This window comes from Oenanthe melanoleuca, chromosome 2 (genome assembly GCF_029582105.1).
Source record: "Oenanthe melanoleuca isolate GR-GAL-2019-014 chromosome 2, OMel1.0, whole genome shotgun sequence".
NCBI lineage: Eukaryota > Metazoa > Chordata > Aves > Passeriformes > Muscicapidae > Oenanthe > Oenanthe melanoleuca.
Window position 1 is genome coordinate 132,154,151 of NC_079335.1, and position 23,056 is coordinate 132,177,206.

At 39.6% G+C, this 23,056-nt stretch overlaps 1 protein-coding gene across 1 annotated transcript in view; it reads left to right on the plus strand.

Annotated features, from left to right (window-relative positions):
• Positions 1–23,056, plus strand: part of GPR158 (G protein-coupled receptor 158) — a 180,792-nt gene that overhangs the window by 127,558 nt on the left and 30,178 nt on the right. Inside the window, exon 6 of the mRNA XM_056483286.1 lies at positions 1,694–1,803. Coding sequence (XP_056339261.1) covers positions 1,694–1,803 — 110 coding nt within the window. The remainder of the gene's footprint in view (positions 1–1,693; positions 1,804–23,056) is intronic.

Here is a 23,056-nt window from a genome sequence, read left to right on the forward strand (position 1 = left end):
TTTCCCAATCCCAGAAAATGTCTATATTGAAGCATGTCAAATCAGGACAAGGTTTTTCACCCAAAGGGTGGTCAGGCAGTGGAACAGGCTCCCCAGGGCGATGGTCACAGTACCAAGCCTGACAAAGTTCAAGCAGCACTGGGACAATACTCTCAGGCACATGGTGTGACTCTCGGGGTGTCCTGTGCAGGGCCAAGAGTTGGACTTGATGATCCTTGTGGGTCCTTTCCAGTTCAGTACATTCTGTGATTCTATGTCAGTCCAATAACAGTGAAAAAAGGCAGACTAAATTTTGCACCACAGTTTGATTCAGCAAATCATATTTTTAAAAGAAATAGTTTGATTTTGCTGTATAAAAAAGCATTCCAGTGAAGCACAGCAGCTTGCGTCTCTCTCAGCCCACATCTGCCATTTTTGCCCCTACTCTTCTAAAGAAGTCTGTGTTACCCAAAGGATGTAGTCCTGGGCTTTTAGCCAATATCCTGAACTTGAATTCCCACATAGAAGAGCATTTACTTAGGAAAATAATATGTGGCAGCCAGTAGGCACAATACTACCTCTGCTGCCAGAATGTACTGACTGTAAATGAAGCTGTGACAGATGGCCTGAAATGTTTCATTGCTTGCTTTCTCTAGAGCAGGATTATCTAATTAATTTGTACTATAGTGCATTGGGTTGTTTGACCAGGTTCTGGTCAGACACATTGAATGCATGGGATCTGGGTTTGCTGGACCAAGCAGGGTCCCTACAAATGGGATAGGGGCAATTTTCCAGCAAATCCCTGGGACAGCAGGCTCCTGGTGGGACCAGGTGAGTGGGAAGGAATATGGGATCAACCCTCAGGACACCAGGGACAATGTCTGCTGGAATGAGAAAAAATGGACTCCTGATTCAAATTGTGACTGAGTTCACTGAGCAACTCTGTTTTAGAGAATATTTTACTTGATAGTGAGACTTCTATATGCTTTATACCTATAGAAATAGCTTTCTCTTACTGCTTATGGAGTGTTGTCCCTGTGCATGGTCCTTGGTAGACAGGGCAAAAGGCTAGTAGGACTTTTTTAATAGTGATTAGAGAAATGCATAGGTGGAAAAGCAAAGGCTGTTTTTCTTAAGAAAGTGATGATGCATAGGGAGATTTGAAATAGCTTAGATGAAATATATGGGGAAGAAAGAGTTAAATGTGTCATAAATATTTCATATTTTGGGTAGAAAGAGGCTACTGCAATAATTTTTAGTTTGGCAGAGAAAAATGAGCAGCTATCATTCCACTAGGTTTATTAGGAATGACTTTGAAGCATAACCTAGTAAATACATCCTATCAAGCCAGAATTAAACCAGCTGCACATTACTTGAATAGCTCAAGGAAAAAGTCCTTGTCTGTTCTATCTTCCTCTCTGGGTACATGTTTTCACTCAGTTAAGAAAAGTCAGTGGAATTGCATTTAAAAGTGTTGTCACTTCACAGTCTGTCACAGGGCTTTTGCCAGCTCTCTTCAAAAAGGAGTTGGTGCCTAGAACTGTGCCAGCTGGTTGATTTGATCATCCTGATGCTTTACTAGAAAATCTAAATATACAGCAGTACGAGTTCAAATGTGTCTGCTGTCCTGTTTTGCAACTATTCTGCATTTGAATGAAGAACTACTTTCTCATGAAAGCAGTACTGAAGCTCTCTCTGTCTTTCTGTTCTATAGGTTGTCATTTTGTATTTTGAGCCAAGTATATTTCGCTGTGTTCTCCTAAGATGGGTTCGTCTTCTGGGCTTTGCTACTGTTTATGGAACTGTGACACTCAAGCTGCACAGGTATTTCACATATTAATTTCCATCTCTGTGGGAGTATGTGCAATCTGTGTGGGTACTTAGATGGAAGAGCTACAAATATTATCATAAATAAGTGCCATTTCTGATTTTAAACCCACTGTGTATTTCTCCTCAATTTTCCTGCTCGAATTATATGCTACTAATCTGAGTTGAGAGCTATGAATGCTGACAGGATTTGATGAAAAATATATGTACATAAACTGTTAAATTGTGCAAGAATGCCTTTTCACAGGAGGTGAATGTGTTTTCCTTGATTATAAAAAACCCAGAAGTATTCATAGTGTTCAAAAGTTTCACTGTGAAGTGTTTCATAGAGAGATGCTTCTGAAGTGTTTTGATGCAGCAATGGTAGGTAAAGCAATAGACTATGGTGTATGTACTTACTGTGTTTTCTTATGGCTCTTAAATCAAGGGCTGTTTTCTTCAGGCAATCATAGCAGACAAGATACACATTCACAAGCATCAGCACCTGCCAGCAAAACTATGAGGCAGATTCTGGGTTCCATGGGATTGGCAGTGCATTCACACAGGACTCGGAGATTTAATATTTAGAGGCCCAGCTTAAATTCCCATTTCTGCATCCCCTTAAAAATCGAAGCCTTTTCTATGTATGCTGGATAAAATTCTAATACTTTGCCCTCTTTAAACTTTAATGAAAAAAATTACTGATATAGTCTGTAAGTATTTTTATTCAAGCAAAGAGATAAGCAGTATACTGATATTTGGACATATTGGATGGAGTATGCTCACTCATCTTTTTATTGTAGTTTCGTTACTGTGTTGGCATATTAGAGGAGGTTTGATATTATGCTCAAAAACTGAATGAGAACTAAAAATATCTTGTGTTTCATTATGCATTATTGACTTGTCACATTTTAGGTGAAACCCCAGTTTTCCCATTGAAACAGAGCTCCTTCTTGCAGTTCCCTTTAATTTGTGTCCCTGGTTACAAGTGTACACTTAGGCTAGTAAACTGTAATTGTAAAATGCTGTATCTGGCCACATCTTTGCATTGAAATTGACCTAGAAAATCCCACACCCCCATAGTGTTTTCTGGGATGAACAATTTCTGATGCAAAAACTAAAACAAGTAGAGCAGTAGAGAAGAGAGGGAGCTGGTGACTTTGCTTGGATGCTTTATTATCTATAACTCAGATAGATAAAAAAGCCTAAGACTATGGGTGGCTCATGTTGTCACTGCAGTTCTGCTATCCTAACAGGTTCTTTATATGATTTTATATGATGTGAGGAAGCAGCTATCCTGACAGGACACTTGATCTTCCATTCATATTGAGGATAGGCTGCAAAATTGGGCAGAAAGTCTTCTGCTTTGCTCATTCAGCTGTTTGATGTTACTTGACACCTGTGCTGACAAGGTCAGCAAACAAGACAAAATTGAATAAGAAACCAAGAATGCACTACATCCTCATCCTTGATCATCACAAAGCAATGAAGGATAGCAGCAGACTGGACTGTATCAACAGGACGGTAGCCTGAAGGCTGAGGGAAGTGATTATTCTCCTTTACTCAGACCATATCTACAGTGATATGTCCAGATGTCAGTGAACTTAGATGAGTTCAGTGAAAGGCCATCAAAATGGTCAGGGCTTGGAGCACTGGTCCTGCAAAGAGAGGTTGAGATAGCAGGGCTTGTTTAGCATTAAGGAAATATAGCATTGGAGGTATCTGACATGAGCTATCCAACACCTACAGGGAGGTGAAGCAGTGTTCTTTACAGCAGTGTATAGGGGGAGAACAAAAGACAATGACAATTCAAAATAGATGATTTCAACTTTATACAATATGAATGAATATCGGGGTCAGTGTTATACAAGGAAAGCATTTTCAGTGTCAGGGTGATCAAGCAGTGGAGTTGGTTGCTCATGAGGTCATGAATTTCCATACTTGGAGGTTTTCAAGACCTAACTGGATAAAGCCCTGAGCAACCTGGTCTGGATTCACTGTTAACCCTGCTGTGATCACTGGCTTTCTGAATAATGCTGTATTTCTCTGTGTAACACAAAGAGAGAAAAAACCTATTCAGTATGTTAATGTAGAATTGCTTTCTCTAGGAATCTTTTGTTTTCCACCCAGATATCCTGACCATTCCTTTCCTACATTTGTGATATTGTGGTCTTTTTTGGTACTGGATATCTCAGTCCCAGATTGTGCCTTGCAGAAGACCGAGTCAAGTTAGATGTATGTTTTATTATTCACAGCAATTATGCTGTTAGGAGCAATGTGATGTTAATAGAAATTTGATAGAAAATTTTGGCAGACCTAATTCAATCCACAGATCTTACAAGGTTGAGGAATGGCTTACTGCAGACATCACAAATAGTCCTGACAAGAACTGGTTGCCTCCTGCAGCTAAACTGTGTCCTGCCTGGGGGGAAGAACCAATTGCCAGCAAGGAACTTGTGACTTTTCTGAGTTAAATGGGAAAACCAATATTGTGTAAAGGTAGCTATTAATGATAATGAGATGGTCTAATGCTATAGTTCTCAACAAATGAGGTGCTTTGAGTAGCACTGAAGCATGAAGGTTAACCAAAGCCAAGTAGGAGTCACTGGAAAAAACACCTGGGGTTTTTGTAGCTTTTTTAATTTTCCTGTAGCTCCTCACTTCCCAAGGAGGTCTCAGAGGTTTTGTTAGGATCAAGCATCAAGAGGAAATTAGAAAAGAAGTCAAAAGCGGGTGCTTAAGGAAGAGTAAAAGAACTGGGAAGTCATGTACTCATTCATTCTTTGAACACCTGTCACAGTCAATTTCTACAGTGCCTCATCCTTAATTGCCTCTTTCTTATTCACTGTGCATTTTTAAAATAATGAGCTGATGTTTATGTGGGTGGAAGGATGGGGACATGGAAATGAGCTTAATTTAAGAAGTCTAGATGAAGAGCTATGAACATAAAATACAATACTTTCCTTAACAATGAATTTTTCAAAATAATTCCTTCAAGAAATAATGATGTTTCAAATTTAACCTTTTGGTTTAAAGTAGCTGCTGGCATTACACCTTTCAGTAACTGAATTTCTGTAACTGAAGACTCTCTATATCGTTTTTAAAGCCCTGTATTTTATGAACAGGTTATCTCATTTTTAATATTGTGTGAACTTCTGTAACCTTCATATCAGGATTAATGCAGAATCCTTAATTCTGGACTAAAGCATAAGAAGGAGACAAAGTAACATACACCCAGACAAATGTATGCACTTTTGTGTGTATACATAAGATAGTTTTCAGATACTTTAGGAAAAGGAAACCCTTGAATAGGATCTCTAGTTTATGGGAATCTCCATTTCTTATATTAGTTGGTGAAACAGAGGAGAGTGGGGAGAATGAGAAGATGTGGGGAAGGTGATGTTTCAGGTATGAGAAACATGACAATGACATAATCCATGCTTTTTTTGTAAGCAGTGATGGTGGGATGGGAGTGTTAGTGGGAGAAGAAGATGTTAACACTATGATGCAATTCTGCATTTCATCTAAATGCTGTGCTAAGATTATATTGCTGTGCTTTGCCATCTGGTACAGTTGGAGCAAGTAGTGGACCTTCCTACAGGTTTTGGAGGAAGGAGGAGAAAAGCAATGTGGGTAGTATGCAGGTGTTTAGAGACATGTTTTAGTGTGGGACATGGATTAGTGGCTCATTTGGCAGTTTTATATTTATGGCTGGACTTGATGATCTTGAGGGTCCTTTCCACCATAAACAATTCAATGATTCTGTGGTTCTCTGGCTTGTGATCTTACTGAATCTTACTGTAACTTACTGAAGAGAAGACCCATGCTAGCAGAGAACCCAAAGAAGATGTGAGTTTGCTTCTTGAAGCAAAAGTGGTGAGGACATGGTGTCCTGTTCCAGCCAGGAGAGGGTTAAAGTTGGCAGCAGCCAGGAGGGGCACAGCCAGGACCCTGAGGTTATTGGATATGGCCTCACACCATGTACAGGGGGAACAAGGGTGCAGGGTGGGTGGCACGTGGGTGCAACTCATGTGATCTTTACCTTTTTGTGCTTTCAGTTCTTCTCTTCATCCTGCCACAGGGGGAGGTGGGTGGAAGTGAGCAAGCAGCATGTAGTCTGGGGTTTTACAGTGGGAACACTAAATTTGGGAATACCATTCCTAACCACAACATATGACATATATCACCTCCCCTAGGTCATCTAGAGCTGGGAAAGAAGATACAGATGATCTTGTCTAAAAGGGTCTGGTGGGAATGTGGTGCAGAAAGGGGCAGAAGGTATCTTGCAGTTGGAACCTGTATGGCTGGGTTATCACATGGCCAATGTTTCACAGGTCATAGGGCCAATAGGTGACAGTTCCATGGTGCCAATACGCCACTACCCAGTGGTTCTGTGAAATGGGACACCAGTGATGAAGCACTGCAGAAAGAAATTTTGTCTAGGAGAAGTGGTTACTGTGTAATTCAGCTTAAATTGGCAAGGAAAGTGAGATGAGCATGGGCTGTAGTGGTGAACCACCCTGGTTTTTTTGAAATGAGTCAGTCTTCATGGTTATGTTGGTTGAGAATTCAAGAAAAGTGGAGGATTTACTTCCTGTTGAATATCCTTTTTGCTTGTGGAAGGTGAGAGTGAAATGCCTTTAGACAGATGCATTCACCGTTGGATTTTGACACTAGATGTTCCATAGTGATTTCTGTTGTTGTTGTTGTTATCTCACATGAAACAAGAGGAAAAATTGTTTTCAAGGCAGATGTTCCTGTTGCAGAAATGCAGTCTCCAGAGTGCTGGTCCAACACTGCCTTGTTGAATTGTTTGGATTTTTACTGCTTTAACTTGACTGACAGGATTTCAGCCTGTTTGCAATACAGGAAAAGGAGTGTTTTGGTCAAGCTGTAGAGATTTTTATACTGTAGGGGTTTTCTATAACTATTCCAACCATTTCTCTGTCTCTTCCTTAGAAGTGGCATATTTTAGCACCTGAGGTCATATGAACTGAGTCCTACAGAACTTTGTGAAAAACAGTTTTGGGGCAGAAAACAGACTTATGCATTCTCCCACAGAGTAAAGGCTGAAACCCATGGCACCAGCAGGTCCCTTTTTGCCTGGTCTGCCCTGGGTGGTCAGTGGGCTCACTGTGCTGGTGGCTCCTAAACTGTGCTGGTGGCTCCCAAACTGTGCTGATGGCTCTCACACTGTGCCTCAGGCCTGGCTGCTGGAAAAAATAGCAGAGAAATGAAGATTTTAGGGGCTGGGTACAGAAAGGCTGGGGGATGTAGGTTAGGGAGGGAAGCTGGGCTTGCTGGAAAAGTGTCTGCACATACAGTAGGAGTTCATAAGGAATGAAGTTTCAATAATTGGACCAGTCATGGAAAAATATTTTCTTGTTAGCATGCCCTAACCTAATTAATTAATTTCATGAGTATAATTCATGCCTCATGTCTGCTGCAAACCTTTGCTACTTTATTTACTTATTTTTATGGTATACAACAAAACAAGGCTTTAGATCGTAAACTCCACATAGTATTCTTGCATGATGCACATTCAAGATGAAATTCTTATTGTTGCAGTTTTTCTAGATTAAATGAGTCATATTCTGTTGCACTGTGGCTTTTTTCTCAATAAAACCTGCATTATTAAAATCCTATTTAGCTCTTCTGTATCCCTGCCATTCTCAAGCAATAACTACTCTTAACAAGACAGTATGATGGTTCCGTTTCATATTTTGGAATAAAATACCTAAATATTTCTGAATAAAATATCTTCTTATGTATAAATTTGCAAAATGTAGCACAGCTGTTAAAAAACAGTGCAAAATTAATCTTGATGGAGCACCATGTAGAAGTAAGACTAATAAACATCTTAAAGCAAAAAAATCAGCAGCATAGAATGTATTTAAGATTAATAGGGTACTGGGATCCTGTAAAATATTCTCATCCATATTCCTATTAGCATTTAATTTATATAAATTGTTGTAGGTACATCTGTACAGTTCCATGGGCTGGTGTTTTAATCACCTTAATGTAGCAAACATTCTGCTTTATCATAGATTGAGTTTGGCTAGGAAAGTTCAAAGAGAAGATAAAGAAATTATCTGGTGTTTTAATATTCATTTACATTGTTATCATGGTTTTAAAAAAACAGCAGTGGATTGGAAGGCACTTTGTAATGATCCACAGGTATCACAAAACCTCTCAGATGTCTTTTGATGGCATGCAAGAGCATCCTGGCAGATACTGTGAGAAAGGACTGGACTTTCACATTAGGTTAACATGATAGCAGAAGGGCTTCAGAGCTGGAACTGGAATTTATCCTTTCCAAGGAGATCCAAGTCCAGGCCCTCCCTCAAGTAACAAAACTGCCCTGTGAGGCAATACCTTCAAGGTAGGTGTGCAGTATTGCTTCATTATGCAGTAACAATAGCTCTACAGACCGGTCTTTCTCATTAGTGGGAAGGATGGAATTGGTCAGTGGAACAAGGTATCTCTGCTGAGTGGGATTACAGTGTAAAAGAGAAACCAGGCATTACACTGCAATCCTTGAGTTACAGCTGCTTGTGGAGGAGCCTGAGGAGGGAGTGAAGTATGTGACTCACAGATGGGCTGATCACAGTGGAAGCAGGGATTTGCAGATCACATACACTGACTGTCAGTGAAGAATCATGACTGGAGAGAGGCTTCTGGTGGGCTACTGTGAAGGATGAGGAGTAAGCTTGATGCTATTTAGCATTTTCAGTTGCACTGAACAGCCAAGAGCAAGATGATGATTCACAAAATTTGTAGGTAATGAAGCTTGGCAAAATAGTAACTTCTGTTTCAGAAAGTCTAGTAATGAAAAGTATTCTTTACTAGAATCATAGAATATCTTGAGTTGGAAGGGATCCATAAGATTCATCTAAGTCCATCTCCTGCCCCACACAGGACAGCACCAGGAGTCCCACCATGAGCCTGGCAGCATTATCCCAACACTTTTTGAACTTAGACAAGCTTGGTGCCATGGCCACTGGCCTGGGGAAGCTGTTTACCCTCTGGGTAAAGCAAGTTTTCCTAATATCCAGTTTAAACCTCCCTGACACAAACTCAGGCCGTTCCCTTGGGTCCTGTCTCTGGTTACCACAGAGAAGAGATCAGTGTCTGCCCCTCATGGGGAAGCTGTAACTGCAGTGAGGTCTCCTCTCAATCTCAGACCCATGAGCCAGATCAGTCCCATCACATGATGTGTTTTTCCAACTGTGAGCTGGACATCTTGTGCAGAAGGACACTGTGAGAGACAGCACTGAAAACTTTGCTGAAGTCCAGATAGATTATATCAACTGGCTTTCCTGGATCAACTAGTGAGTTACGTTGTCATAAAAGGAAATTAAGTTTCATAAGCAGATTTTCCCCTAGTGAAGCCATGTTGGCTGTGACCCATAACTGTGTTGTTCTTCAGGTGTCTTTCAATAATTCCCAGAATAATCTTCTGAATTCCACCAGTCGCTGAAGAGACACTAAAAGGCCTGTAGTTTCCAGGGTCATCCTTTTTGGGACATTGGGACATTAGCCATCTTCCTATAAACTCCCCAGATTCCCAAGACTGTTCAAAAAGCATTACAAGAGGCCTTGCAATGAATCACCCAGCTCTTTGAATGTTCTTTGAATCCTATCAGGCCCCATAGACTTGGAGGGATCCAGCTGGAACAGCAGATGCTGTAAAGTTCAGGGTTAGCTGGGAGTTTTTCATTCTCACAGTCATTCTCTCCAGCTCAGGGCACTGGGACCCTCTTAGCTCATCATCAGTGTTGCAGACAGAGGCAATGAAAGCATTAAGCATCTCTGCCATGTCCATGTCCATGATCATGTCCATGTTATTGTCTTAGTCAAAGAGATGCATTTGACTGCAGCCAAAAGGCAAATTATAACAAGGGACTATTTAAAGACAAAAAGTTATGGGGAATGGGAGGTTAATCAGCAGGGAATTGATTTTACAACAGGAGACGTCTTTGAAACTCATAAATGCAGTATGTCCTATTCTTGAGATGCATTTTTAAAGGAGATATACAGTAGGTGGTTGTGGTTCAGAAAGTATTTTAGGGCTGGGAAAATGCTTGATACTCTGGAAGCTAATCTGTTTTTTAGATCCACAAGAAGATTGAGAGATGACTTCTTCTGTGGTGCATAAACAAGCAGGGAGAGGAAAAGTAGTCACAAAAGACTCTTTAATCTATTGGACTGAGGTTTAATAACATCTGGTAGCTGGAAGCCAGAGAAATTCAAATGAGCAATCTGGCATGCATTTTTCTCAGAAGGGTGCTCAGCTATTGAAAAATCCAAATAGATTGGAGGAGCAATGAGAAATTTTTTGTGCTGCTTTCAGTTCAAGACTGATTCCTCTCTTGGAAGATTCTGTAGTTAAGAACTATTACAAATGGCAGGAGTTGCAATAGAAAAATGTAATGGTCTGTGTTGTACAACTGATGAAGCTGTGTAATTTAGTGGTTAGTCCAATACTTGGCCTTTATTTTACAAATATGCAATAAAAATTATATTTAATCATTCTTTCTAGTATAGATCTGTTAAGATATTAAGCATATTTATAGACTGAAATGACGTATAGTGATTCTGTTTGTTGGAGTGCACCAGTTGCTTTGACATTCATTATTCCTCATCATTTGCTCTAGTGTAGATCTTAAGTACTGGGGAAACCAGTCCCTGGACCAAATATTCTCACATAGTAGTTGCTCTTTTCTGGACTTCTATGAACAAAAAATTGCCATGATGTTCTTGAAGAATTCAGTATCTGATCAGTGGTAACCAAGCACTGGTGATATAAAATGCTGTATTGCTCTGCTGCATGTGCACAGGGGTAAAGCTCATTTAGCATCTGCACATTGGTGAGTTATTCTCGTAGATGCTTTTCTGAAAGAGTCATGAAATGCTCTAAGAATTTTACATGCAATATATTGGATCCATGATCTGAGCTGGAAAGACCAAGATAATGCTGACTTGACTGCTTGAAGCTTGGGAATATATACACAGTAGGTCCCATAGAAAGTTTCAGTCATAATTCAGTTGTAAGTATTAAGCTATTTGTTTTAGAACTAATCTGTAAGGTTTTCACTTAATATTTACTACCAAAAAATTGTATTAAAAATTAAAACTGTTTTTCTGCACTAGAGTATTACAGCACAGAACAAGTTTTAGATGTTCTTGAGTCCTACCCCCATTGTGTGCACACTGTGAGCCTCTGTTCATACTTGCATTTACTGTATATGTTTCAAGCTGGAGCCTCTGTTTGTGGCAAATCTAAAAATCATAGCTGTTAATAATCAGTGTAAAATTTTGAGTGCCTATTTCCAATGTGTGAATTAGGTTAGCTGGGAGTTGGTTCTGATGCTGAGCTCCATCACTCAGGGGTCTCTGAGTCTCTTCCCAGCCATCAGCAGTGCTATGCTCTGGCAGCACAGGGTGGAGCCCCGTTCTGCTCTTGGCCCCTGCTACAGCAACCTCTGTTCTTCTGAGATCTTCTGGAGCAAAAAAGTCCTTCTCCCTCTTTCTGGGCATTTGGGGAGATGCCACATGTTCCTCCCAGCTGTGCCTAGGGGAGGTTACAATTTCATGTGAGTGCAGGGCTGCTGGTGGGGAGGCTCTGCTCTTGGCAGGCTGTGCCTCAAGCACTGGCTAGCACAGTTGTGGGGAAGTGGCAGCCACTCTTGTGACCACAGATCTTACTAAGCTTTTTGTTTCTCCTTGCCTGTCTTTTTATACAACCATTCTAAAAAATGTCAGGCATTGGCAACCAGGGATTCACTGGCTCTGCCTTGTTGCTGCATGTGGATCAGGGTCATTGTCATAGATGTTTTTCAACATTTCTTTGATATTATTTTCTGCTGTTCACTTGTGAATAATGCAAATAGGCATTACACATCTGAAATCCTACTTCAGTTCAAACTACATAAATTCATGACCTCTAAACAAAGAGCAATGTCAGAAGGTACTGTGACAATTTCACCAGGGCTAGTAACAAGAATGTTGATATGTATAAGCATGTATGGTACCATTGTCTTACTGAAACAAGGCTAAAGATCTATGAACTGTTTACTTCTAGATGTTGTAGTCAAATTTGTGAGCACATTTTTTGCAGATCTTCTGTTCTTCTCCTTGACTTGCTTTTCTAGTTTTTGCATGTGACAACCTTTTAGATCTTTTTTCATGCTAGTTTTGTGAAATTATATATTAAAACTTAATATTTTACGTTATTTTTCTTAAACCATGTATTTTCTAGCTCTCCTATGGTTTCCTTTACTCTGTAAATGACCATCATATATTCCTGAGATATTTATCTAGCACCTCAGAAATCAGTCTCTTGTTGGCTTTGAACAAAACTCCGTATGGTGCTCAGAAGCTTGAAATTGATAAAAGAGCTGGAATTACACTGTCCCAACCATCCCTTAGTAAAAGCCTTAATTGCTTTGTGCAGGATCTTGCCTCAGCAGTAAGTCTCCCTTCTATCTTAGACTGGACAGGCTTTTTTTTCCTTTAAATCGGATTAACATAATCCAGCTCTGGACTTTGCTCCTCTGCTCTGTTTCAAATGCTTTGGAGAATGTGGCTGCAGTGACCAAATCTCAATTCTGAGTTTCTATTCAATTTGCAAATGATACTTTGCTAGTTGAGAAAATGGCCTGTGTGTTGCTCTGGGATCCTTGTAGGGCGTGACTGTCAAATTTGTGTTAAAGTAGCAATTGATGGTTATGGTGAGTGTCAGCTGCCATTGGCCTGTGAGGAGCAAAAGTCCATTTGTGTTGATTGGTAAACCATGACACTGTTGTACCCAGGAAAAGAGACATTGACTGGTTTACCATGAATGAATGTGTGAAAATGTAGGGGTTTGCAAGAACATGTACTAAGTAATGTTCAGTTTTGTCTCTGGCTCAGTCTGTTGCAATGAAATTTTGTCAGTGCACATCCTCAGAAATACTGGCTGGTGCTCAGTGTGTTTGCTTCCTAAGATGTTGCCTCAGGTCTGGAAGCTCAATCAACAAACTCCTACTGTTTTTTGCATTCTTTATTGGGATTTGCACTCACATGTGCTCCACAGCTGCATCATCAGGACCAGAGACTGTGAGCAAGGCACAAAGTCTGTTTGACCATTCTGTGTGTTTTCATGCTCTTTTTAATTTGGGTGGCAAACACGATGGTGATGCCCACTGATTATTTATACTCATCTTTGAACTTTGTTTCTGTGCTTGCTATTTCTCTCATGTGGCATTCTGATATTTGTTTATCTTTGCTCAGAACTCTTCAGAGTCTCAGGTCTCATCAGAGACTCTCAGGATCTTGGACAACTAAAATATCTGTCCTGGAGTTCTTCCTGAATGGTTTTTATGCTAACAAATGGCTTTTTTGTTTCTGGTTGAAAATTTAGGTATGCCAAAGATAAACTGTCTTGCCCAAAGGAGAATGTGAGTATGTGCCATGGATAGAAGCATGGGGCAGGTCTACCCAAACAAATGTTATTACTTGGTTTTTTTCCACAAGATACAATGTCATGTGGATACCTAAAAGCCATAAAAATGTGCAGCAGTGTGCCAAACACAGAATCCTAGAACCATTTAGATTGAAAAATACCTTTAAAATCATTGAGACCAACCATAAACTTAACACTGACGGGCTCACCACGAAACTATATTCTTTCCTGCATGCCACACTTACACATACATCTTTTAAGTATCTCCAGGGTTGGACTCAACCACTTCCCTGGGCAGCCTGTTCCAATGCCTGATAATCCTTTCCAGGAAGAAATTTTTCCTAATATTCAATCTGAACCTCCCTTGGCACAACCTGAGGCCAAACTGAAGAAAAAACCCAATTATTAACAAATAGCTGAGGTGTGCATCTCACTAACATAGGGATGGTGCTTCCAGTTGTGATACTGGTGTGCTTCTTTGCTAATATAGCATTTCTGTGCCATACCCATAATGTCTCTTGAAGATGAGAGTATCCCACAGATGTCTGAGCATTGGCCTAGTCCGTGTCCTCCAGGCTTTCCTTGGTTAGGGGACCCAAATATTTCTTTCAAATTCATATTTGTATTTAGCCTTAGAGGCAGGATTGCAAATTTAGCTGTCTTTATTTCCCTTCTGTAGAATCAGAACTACCTACTTCCTTGCTTGTTTGTCTGAGCACCAAGTGAGTCTCTCCGTTTAAGCTGTTGCCCTGTGGCAAGCAGCATAAATCACCATAAAACTGTAGGTCATTTGTATTCTTATGAATGTGCTGTGTTCTGCCAGGATGTTCCTCAGTTGTTTGTTCCTTGTCTCTCCAAAGCTGAGAAATACCAAGAATGAGGCATGCTATTATCCTCTTAATTCATAGCTGTTTTTGTTGATAAAAGCTATAAACTGACCAATTTCCAATTATCTGTTTATCTATATGTATATTTAACTTGCCAGCTACAGGATGTTTGATCACTAATTAACTCTAGAACTACACTTATTTTACATTAGCTGTGCATTTACTTTGAGCACTAGGCATTATTTCAGCTGCCATTTTGACTTGTGAGCCCTAGATCACCTTAAGCTTAATCTTAGGATGCTTCATTGGTTCATTCATCACTCCTGTGGAGCCAGCAGCATTGCTGGTTTAGTCCTGTGCAGAGTGTAAGAGCAGGCAGGCTTGTCACTTCTCAATCTTTCTTCAAACAGGCATGGCTCTAGGTAAGGCATCTTTTTCTTGAAACTCTATGACTGGTGTTTGAAGAATATAGATGTCCTGTCTAGCACCATCAGATGCAGTACAGTGTTTACTGTAGATTTTTTCACATGCCTTTTTGCCCTGCAGGTCTTCTGATCCCAAGTTCTATTTGGGTAATTTAATTGCTAGACAAATTCTAGAGGCTAATTCTGGGATCCCAGGAATTCCTTTCTGAATTTTTTTCAATTGGATGTCAGCCACCAGCTGTTGTCAGCCACAACCAGGTCTGTTGTTCAGTTTCTCCACCTCAAATGACAATTCTTTCTGATAGGTATGTTTCAAACTCTCTTCTTCCCTCCTTCTTTGGGCTGTCTGTTTGAAATGCCACTCCTATGAAGGAAATCCTGCACTTTGAAATGTCAGTGCAGCAGTTCCATAGCTCACTGCTGCTGTCTGTGCCTGCTGCCCATGTCTCAGTGCTCCTGGCTGCACATGCACAGCTTGCCTGGGTTTAACTCCAGGCACCATGAAACACTTAAACTGCTGCTTGAGCTGAGAAAGGTAGATTGGCCACAGAGAACTGAGAGTTTTCTGTGTTTCATTTGTTTTCCTTTTATAGTGCTCAGAAATCATGCAAAGTCTGCTTTACCCAGTGGGCACAATCCAGTGTTGTGTGGCAGGAGGGGCACAGCCACCAGCTGCAGTAGCTCTCTGCCACACCTTCCTGAAGATGCAGGTGCCCTCAGCTGACTAACCTTGATCAGAGTCACAGTGGTCAGAATGTCCTGTCTGTGACATCTGCAGTGCAGCCAGAGTGCACAGGCCTTCTGAACAAAACCAAACAAAAAACCCAACCCAAAGCTCTTGAGATTTCAGCTGCGAGGCTTTTTTGTAAGGAAAAAAAGTAATATTTCTAAATCAAGCCAGTGAACTTTGTAGTTGTTTTCTGCACCTTTTAATAGAAGCGTTGTGGCTGTAGTAAAGCCACTGACAAAGGTCATTCTGCAAACCCAAACAATACTATTTATCCCAAATCCCAGGAGGGTTTCCTGGGTGAGCTCATCTGTTTCTGGAATAAATGCAAGACTGTCAAGAACAGCAGGATTGAGTACCCTGAAAGATATTGGGAATGGAGAGCAGCGAGGCAGGTTTTGTAGCTGTCTTTCAGAGTGCAGTGAGCATTGAAGCTTAGCTGTTTCCTTGGCTTGCAGCCTGGGTGCAGCCCTAGCAGGCTCAGGTGCAGGAAGAGCTGGCAGCACCCCTGCCCTGGACAGCCTCAGGTCTGTCATCATGCATCATTAGCATGAAAAGTCAGAGGCATCAGTGTCATTGGCAAGACTTATCAGATAAAATACAGAAACCAAGTTATGTATCAAGACTATTTTCAGTGAAAACAGTGTGTATGCTCTGTTCCTTTTTGTCTCCATGCTCAGTTAGACCAGGCTTATTTGTTTTATTTTCATGTTCATGCTACATGAAACACCACATTTAAGCTGTTAGTTATATTCGAGTCCAAATCTGTTTCTTGTGTAATTAGGTCTTGTTGCATGGATGTCACCAAGTCTGAATTTGAGTCAATGTCTATTAATTAAAAATTAATCTTATTAATTCCCCCGTTTTTCCCTCTGTTTTCTTCCTTAGGTTATTTGTTGTGAAGCAAGATCATTGCCACTTCATTTCTTACCACTATTTAAGTCTCTCTAATTGCAATATTTCTTTTTAAACTACTACTTTCTAAAAAACAGCATGGCTATCAACACTGCTAATGTGTATGTGACCACAAAGGGAAAATGGGACTTTGCCCTTAGTTTCTCTTTGTAGATATTATGGACCTTCAAGCTTATTGCATTTTACTCCCATTCTGTTCAGTCCATGTTGTTGGCAATAAGGTCTCATTGCTCTAGATTGCCTATGTCTGTATTTTTTGCATCTTTTACATTTGATTTCAGTGAGAATACAGGAGTGTTTTATCTGTCTCATAGCAATCAACTGTTACTCTTTTGTCCTGAGAATTGTGACATTTAGATTAGCTTTCATTGTTCTTGTTTTTCTTGACAGCTAAACCTTTGGCTGCTATTTAAGTTATAATTTCTTTCATTATTTTATGGTGAAAACAGAAAACAACAGTTTTTGGAATTCAGTATGTCAAATGATGCTATTTCTTCCTCTGCGAGATGAAACAGGAGATGAGAGTTAGTATCTCTTGTAGTTGGCTTTTTTAACTTGAGTATTTTATTGCAGAATGACAAATAAAGAGAACATTTCATTTATTTATTGAAGTTGTATGTTGCAGTGATATATATAACCATGCAGAGGGGTCTGAGTAATTGCATTGCCCTCTTCATTAGAATGGGTGATGGTACTATATAGTAATAAATTTGAAAAATAAAAGTGAAAATGTGTACTTTAGTGGGCCCCTGAATGCATAATTTGTGATGCCTTGTAGAATATCCAGTCAAAGCTCAGAGGAAGATCATAGAACAAGTCATACAAAAAAGCTTCTACTGCTAACTGAGTTTTTAATACTAATACAGTTCTAAAACATATTAAATATTGAGATTTAAGGCCTGATTAAAAAGCTTGTTACAGAAAGCACACCAAGAAAATCTCGTTTTTTTCCATCTATACATCTGTATATCAACTGTAAGAAGATTATAGAGTCACAGAAAAGCTGAGGCTGGGAAGAACTTCTGGAGATCAGAGTCCAACTCGCCTGCTCAGAGCAGGCTCAGCCAGATCAGAATACTCTGAACTATGTACAGTCAGGTTCTGAATTTCTCCAAGTTTTTTCTTATGTTTATATGGATTTTCCAGGATTTCAGTTTGTGCCCATTGCCTCTTATGTGGACATAGGGCGCCACTCAGAAGAGTCTGGCTCAATCATCTTTACTCCCTCCCATCAGGTATTTATATACATGGGTAAATTTCTTTCTGAGCCTTCTCTTCTCCAGGCTGAACAGTCCCCAGCTTCTCCCCTTTAAGGTGATCAAGTCCTTCAGTCATCTTTGTGGCCCTTCACAGGGCTTATCTCCATGATGTCCCTGTCTCTCTTGTACTGGGGAGCCTGGACTGGACACAGCACCCAGCTCAGGTCCCACCAACAGCGAGTGAAGCACAGGATCACCCCCTCACCTTGCTGAGCATGCTCTGCCTGGTATGGTCCAGAGGGCCTTCCTTGCCACAAGGGAACACTGCTGCTCATGGTCAGTTTGATGTCCCCCAGCATCCCCAAGTCATCCTCTGCAAAGCTGCTCTCCAGCCAGCCAGCGAGGAATGTGCTGCTGCATGGGATTGTTCTTGCCCAGCAAGTAATTATCAAGACATGCAACTTTAATTATTTTCACAAAATTTACATTCAAACAGACTTTTGGAAACAAGTTTCCAAAAAATGTAGCTTCCTCAGAAGTACTCATGATAAACCTAATTAGCATTTTTTTCTGATTGCCATATATGCTGAGGGTAAACATAGTAGATTGAGCATTTACCTGGCAATAGATGGTGGAAGTTTATCAAACAATTAATTTTAATCAGATATAGCTGACACTATATGTACACTATACAATGATTCCATGCTACTATTATTTAAATTTCTTATAACTGTGTGTTTTATTTTATATGCCAGAACAGGAATTTCTTTTGTACTGCTGTGTATTGTGCTGCTTACACAAGTCAAGCTGAAGTTAATCAGAGCACAGGAATGCATTTTATCAGGTGTCAGTTTTATACAACTGGGGCTTTTTGACTGCTGGATTTTCTAGTTATTTGTCTTTTTACTATGGTATTACAAACTGAAGAAGTGCATTCTTCTCTTTCTTCTGTATTAGTCTGTTCTGACCAGAATTTGTTTTCTGCTTTAGCTGTGAAACTGTTTTGCACATACTGATGTTCATTTTCTTACGCAGGCACTTGTTCTTCCATCTGAAGAGGTGTTTGGCATACTAAAGTACCTAAAAAATTCTAATTTGGTCTGCTTACCTTTACTGTGGAATTTTTTTTTTAATTGAGCAATTTGTCAGGGAATTAATGTGACTCTCAGCTTGGTTATGAACTAATGTCTGTTTGTCCTCTGCATCACGTGTATTTAAAAGAAAAGACATGAGTTTGAAGTAATGAAGGCTTTGGACCTTTGTCATTGTTGCTTTTAAGAATGGAAAATGTAAAATAAGATGACTAACAAAGCAAGGCAAGGTCTGTAGTGGTACTGCAATCTCTAATAGCTATATCTGAACCCCTGTATTGATAGATTAGAGGCATATTTTTATATGATGTTGTTCCTTCATGTTAAGTATCTCCTGAGAGCCTGGAACTTGCAGTGAAAGATGTGAAGCTTCTGTGGAAACCTTTGCTATTTAATTTCATGTTAGAGTCTCTATTCTACAGAGGGTCACTGCTCCTCCATGCCAGAAACTGGCCTCTTGCTTTCCCCTCTGTAGGAGATGCTTGACATAGTCTAACAACCCCAACTCAGTAAGGCCCTCAGTAACCTGCTGTCATTGATCCAGCTTGGATCAGGGTTGTATCAGAGAATTTCTCAATTCCTCTTTTCCAGCCTTGGCTATTCTGTGAGTTAATCAACCAGAGATGTAATAACTCCCCAGATGCCTGATGAGCTTTAATAATCTTGCCAGCATTTTCACTCTGTTCTGTGTAAGCTACTCCAGGTGCACTTTTACTGAGGAATATTTTAATAACAACAATACTTTATAATCTGGAAATTTTATTCAATGAAGTTAACATTGTTTATAGTTTCAATTTCTATTGGTGTTGACACTGCTGTATCTTGTGACAGGTGGAGATGTTCCTGATTTTATCTTTTATAAAAGTGGTTTGAATCTTATCTTTTGCTGGCAAGCTGAAGAATAAACTTTCCTTTCAAATACACATGAAGGCCTTAGCCAGGATACCTGCAAGCACAACCACGAGATAAAGTTAATATTTATTCCACAAGTGGAAGGAGAACACAATGCTGATAAATAGCTTCTTTTGCAGTAGAGTTGATACAAAACACTGCTGCCTGTCAATCACATTATAAATTGGTAAACCTTTGTTTTATTAAAATGGGCACAAAAGCAGCAACAAATATTATAACTAAATAATGCAGTTACATGTCTTTCTGTACCACATTTCATTAACTCCTGTCAACATAGAATGAGCTCTGCTAAGTACAGCTGTCTGTGTTGTGGATCTGAGGGAAGGACTGTGTCCAGTGGATGTGATTATTAGTCTTTCTCATACCTAAAGGAAGTAAAATAGTCAAGATAATCTCTTTCTGCTACAGCTGAGCTTTTTAATTATCTGGCATGGCAGTGAAAGTATTTAAGTGAGAGCACAACTCATCAAAGACTGGGCCTTTCAGTGTATCCTCCTCCTTTGTCTTCATGGTTCAAAAGAAATGCATATTTACAATTATCAATGAAGTGGTAAGATTAGGAGGATAATGAGTTTAAAAAGTGAACATTTAAATGGGTTCATTTGGATATGTAAAGATGAACATGCTTCTGGTCATTCTAAATGGAAGCAATTTAGCCAGTTCACAGTAACTTCCAGCACTGAAACACTCTGACAGAAAGGAAAAAACACACTCCAAAAGATATATGGGCATAAAAATGGTGGCTTGTTGCAGGGTATAAAAACAGGACAGGCTCCTGTCCCTTTGACTGCTGATGTTTGCTTCCTGCATGTTAAATAATGCATTGCCATTTTACAGTAGTGTATAAGAACGTCATTGCACAGCAGAAAAGGAAGTGCTTGCAAGTAAATCTGTGAGGGGACAGTTTAGTGCCAAAAGATTTTCTGTATGGTGCTTTAGTCAGTGCTTCACAGATACAGTTCTTTTCCTAGTCTCTTTCTTTTTACTGGATTTTTTTCAATGCAGTATACTTAAACCAGCTTATTTTGAAAAATATTTCTCTTGAGCATCCTCTGGAAATGCAGCTGGTCCCACCATCAGTGGCACCTTTGCACTGTGTGCAGCTGCTCCTGCAGGATCCTCCATCGAAAAGACAAAGAGAAAACTCAGAAAACTGACTGATGAGTCAAGCAGGTGACTTATTTTTTTAATGGAAAGCCTCAAAGCAATGACATGTGCCAGACCAGAAGTAGCAATGCTTGTGCCTAATTCTTGATTTGTGTGCCATGCTCTTGCACGGTGGTCTTGGTTTGATCTGGCTTCATGAATTTTGAATTTTACATCAAATTCTCCACAATCTTTGTTTCTTGGGAATTTTGTTTTTCTAGATTCCTGCATCTGCTCCAGGTTTCCTACTGTTACCTGCTGCTGTCACCCAGATCTGAGCTTGCTCAGCAGTCAGTAGTTTGACAGAGAAATAGCACTTCCATCAGAGAAGTCTACTGACTGCATTGTTTCTTTAAAAAATTATATCTTTAATGTCTTACAAATGCAGATAATGCCAGACATCATACAAAGTTTGAAGATCCACCAGAAAATACCACCATGAGAAACTTCAAAAAGGAAACACAATTTGACTTCCAAGGAGAAATCAATTTTCCTGCTTTTCATCTCCTGCAAGTGGAATATTAAAAAAAATCATTAGGTCACTGAAGCTTCTGTGATGGCAAATCCAAACCCAGACTCTGTGGTTAGATCTTGTAAATCAGTGTATTTGTTCCTTTAGAACAGGATGGAAGCTCCTCTTTGCTGGGGATGTGGAGACCATGCAAACGCCTGTACTGCTCTGTGCATTAATGGGTTCCCAGGGATGTCAGCCATGAACTGTCAGCCTCAGTGAAATAAAGAGCTACATCTGCCCTGCAAGCTGCAGGATCTCAGGTGCTGCTCTGGAAAATTCAGTAACATAGCTGTATGATATTATTAGAATAACACTAATAAATAGTTTTTAATTTTCTTAAAACAACTTATAAGACAAATAGCAACACATTTCAATTTATTCTGCTTCAGTGTAGAAACTTGCTATGTAATTAGGATTAAAAGTAAGTAAAGGATGAGATATTTTTAGTGAAATTTTTTTATCTTGTTCAAATCCACACAGTAGCATACCCAAACTAACAGTTGCAGTATCACATAAACCACTAGTGAAGTAGGATATGGATACAAAGGGTCAAACAAGTTGGTGTCTACCTGTGAACATGAAAACAAATAATTTATCTGTGAAATTATGGTTGTTTTCCTTCAGCTACTGACTACTGTTTAGTGCAGTTCTTAAAACACAAAGTATATGATCTGTAAATATGCTATGGATATATAGTTCAGTCCTCACAGTAAATAACTGCTTGCAGGGTGAATTATAACTCACTCAAGTCCACTACATTTTTATTCACTGTTTTTTAATCCAGTGAAAAGTCTTAGACTCTTCTTATATAGTACCTGAATAAATTTTTCTAATACATTTATAGAAGTGGTGAACAACATAGTGCAGCTGCAGTAGAGTGCTACATCTTTATTAAAGCAGCAACTTTTCACATCATGAAGATGGACCAGAATATTTACCATCTTTAGCTTAAAAGGAGTGAGGTATTTTGGTTTTCTGACCCCATTAAAAATGCTGGAAGTACTGTCTCTTCAAAGTGGGGCTAACCATTCTCTGATAGGAAGTACAATGTTTGCCAGTGAATTTAAGGAGGAGAAGAAAGGAAAGAGAATCACAGAATATTCTGAGCTGGAAGGGACCCACAAGGTTCATCAAGTCCAGCTCTTAAAGGAATTGCCCATGAGGGGGAAAAAACCCATCCTTGGTGTTATTAGCATCATGATCTGTTTACATCAATATAAATAGCCACTCTCAAATTTACTTTGGTTTGGATTTGGGTTTTATCCATTTCAAGACTTCCCCTGTTTGTAGTATGACTATATTAAGACCAAAGCTACAAGCTTTGGTGTGAGTTTTTGCCCAGCTACCTTATTGATGATGCTAGAAAATGCCTCTGAAAATTGAAAAGGTTGTTGAAATTGTCTGTGAATGTTTTCAGTGGTAGAGGAGCAGTGTCAGACAGAGCAGCACTAACAAGGAGGGAAATTTTTCATCCCAGCTGGTTTTACTCATCAGCCTTTGTTAAATGAAACATTGTGAGCCAGGTTCACAAGGGGAGTTGCCTTTTGTACCTTCAGCTCCACAGTAGTCTGTGAAGTAAATTTTGGAATGAAAACCTTGAAAATGTTCTTGACCTGTTGTAGGAAAAGATTACCAGGAGGCAGTTCTTGCATCTGTTTTCACAGTGTAAGCTTCCTGATAAATACTGACCTTGAGATCTTTTGTACTGCCTATTCTGAAAATTTGTGATAAGGGTAAAGAACTCAATGGCTTTGGATTTGCAAAAAAGACAATAACCACCTGATTAAATTTAAGAAGCAAATATTTAACTTAGCCAGACCTTATATAGAGTGAAGGATTTGTAATCTTTAGACCAAACTACTAGCGGCAGAAGTCTTTGGGATCCATGAAGTAAAGTTTTTGTCACAAAATCTTTACAAATTTGAATGAAGGAAAGACTTCAACTTCAAGATTGGTTTGCTTATGGAGAAAATTGTCTGAGGAGCTGACCTCATTTTTCACTGAGTGAGAGATGTAGTTATTTAAACATCTGTTAGGAGGAAGATACTGAAATGGCTCTGTTAACCATT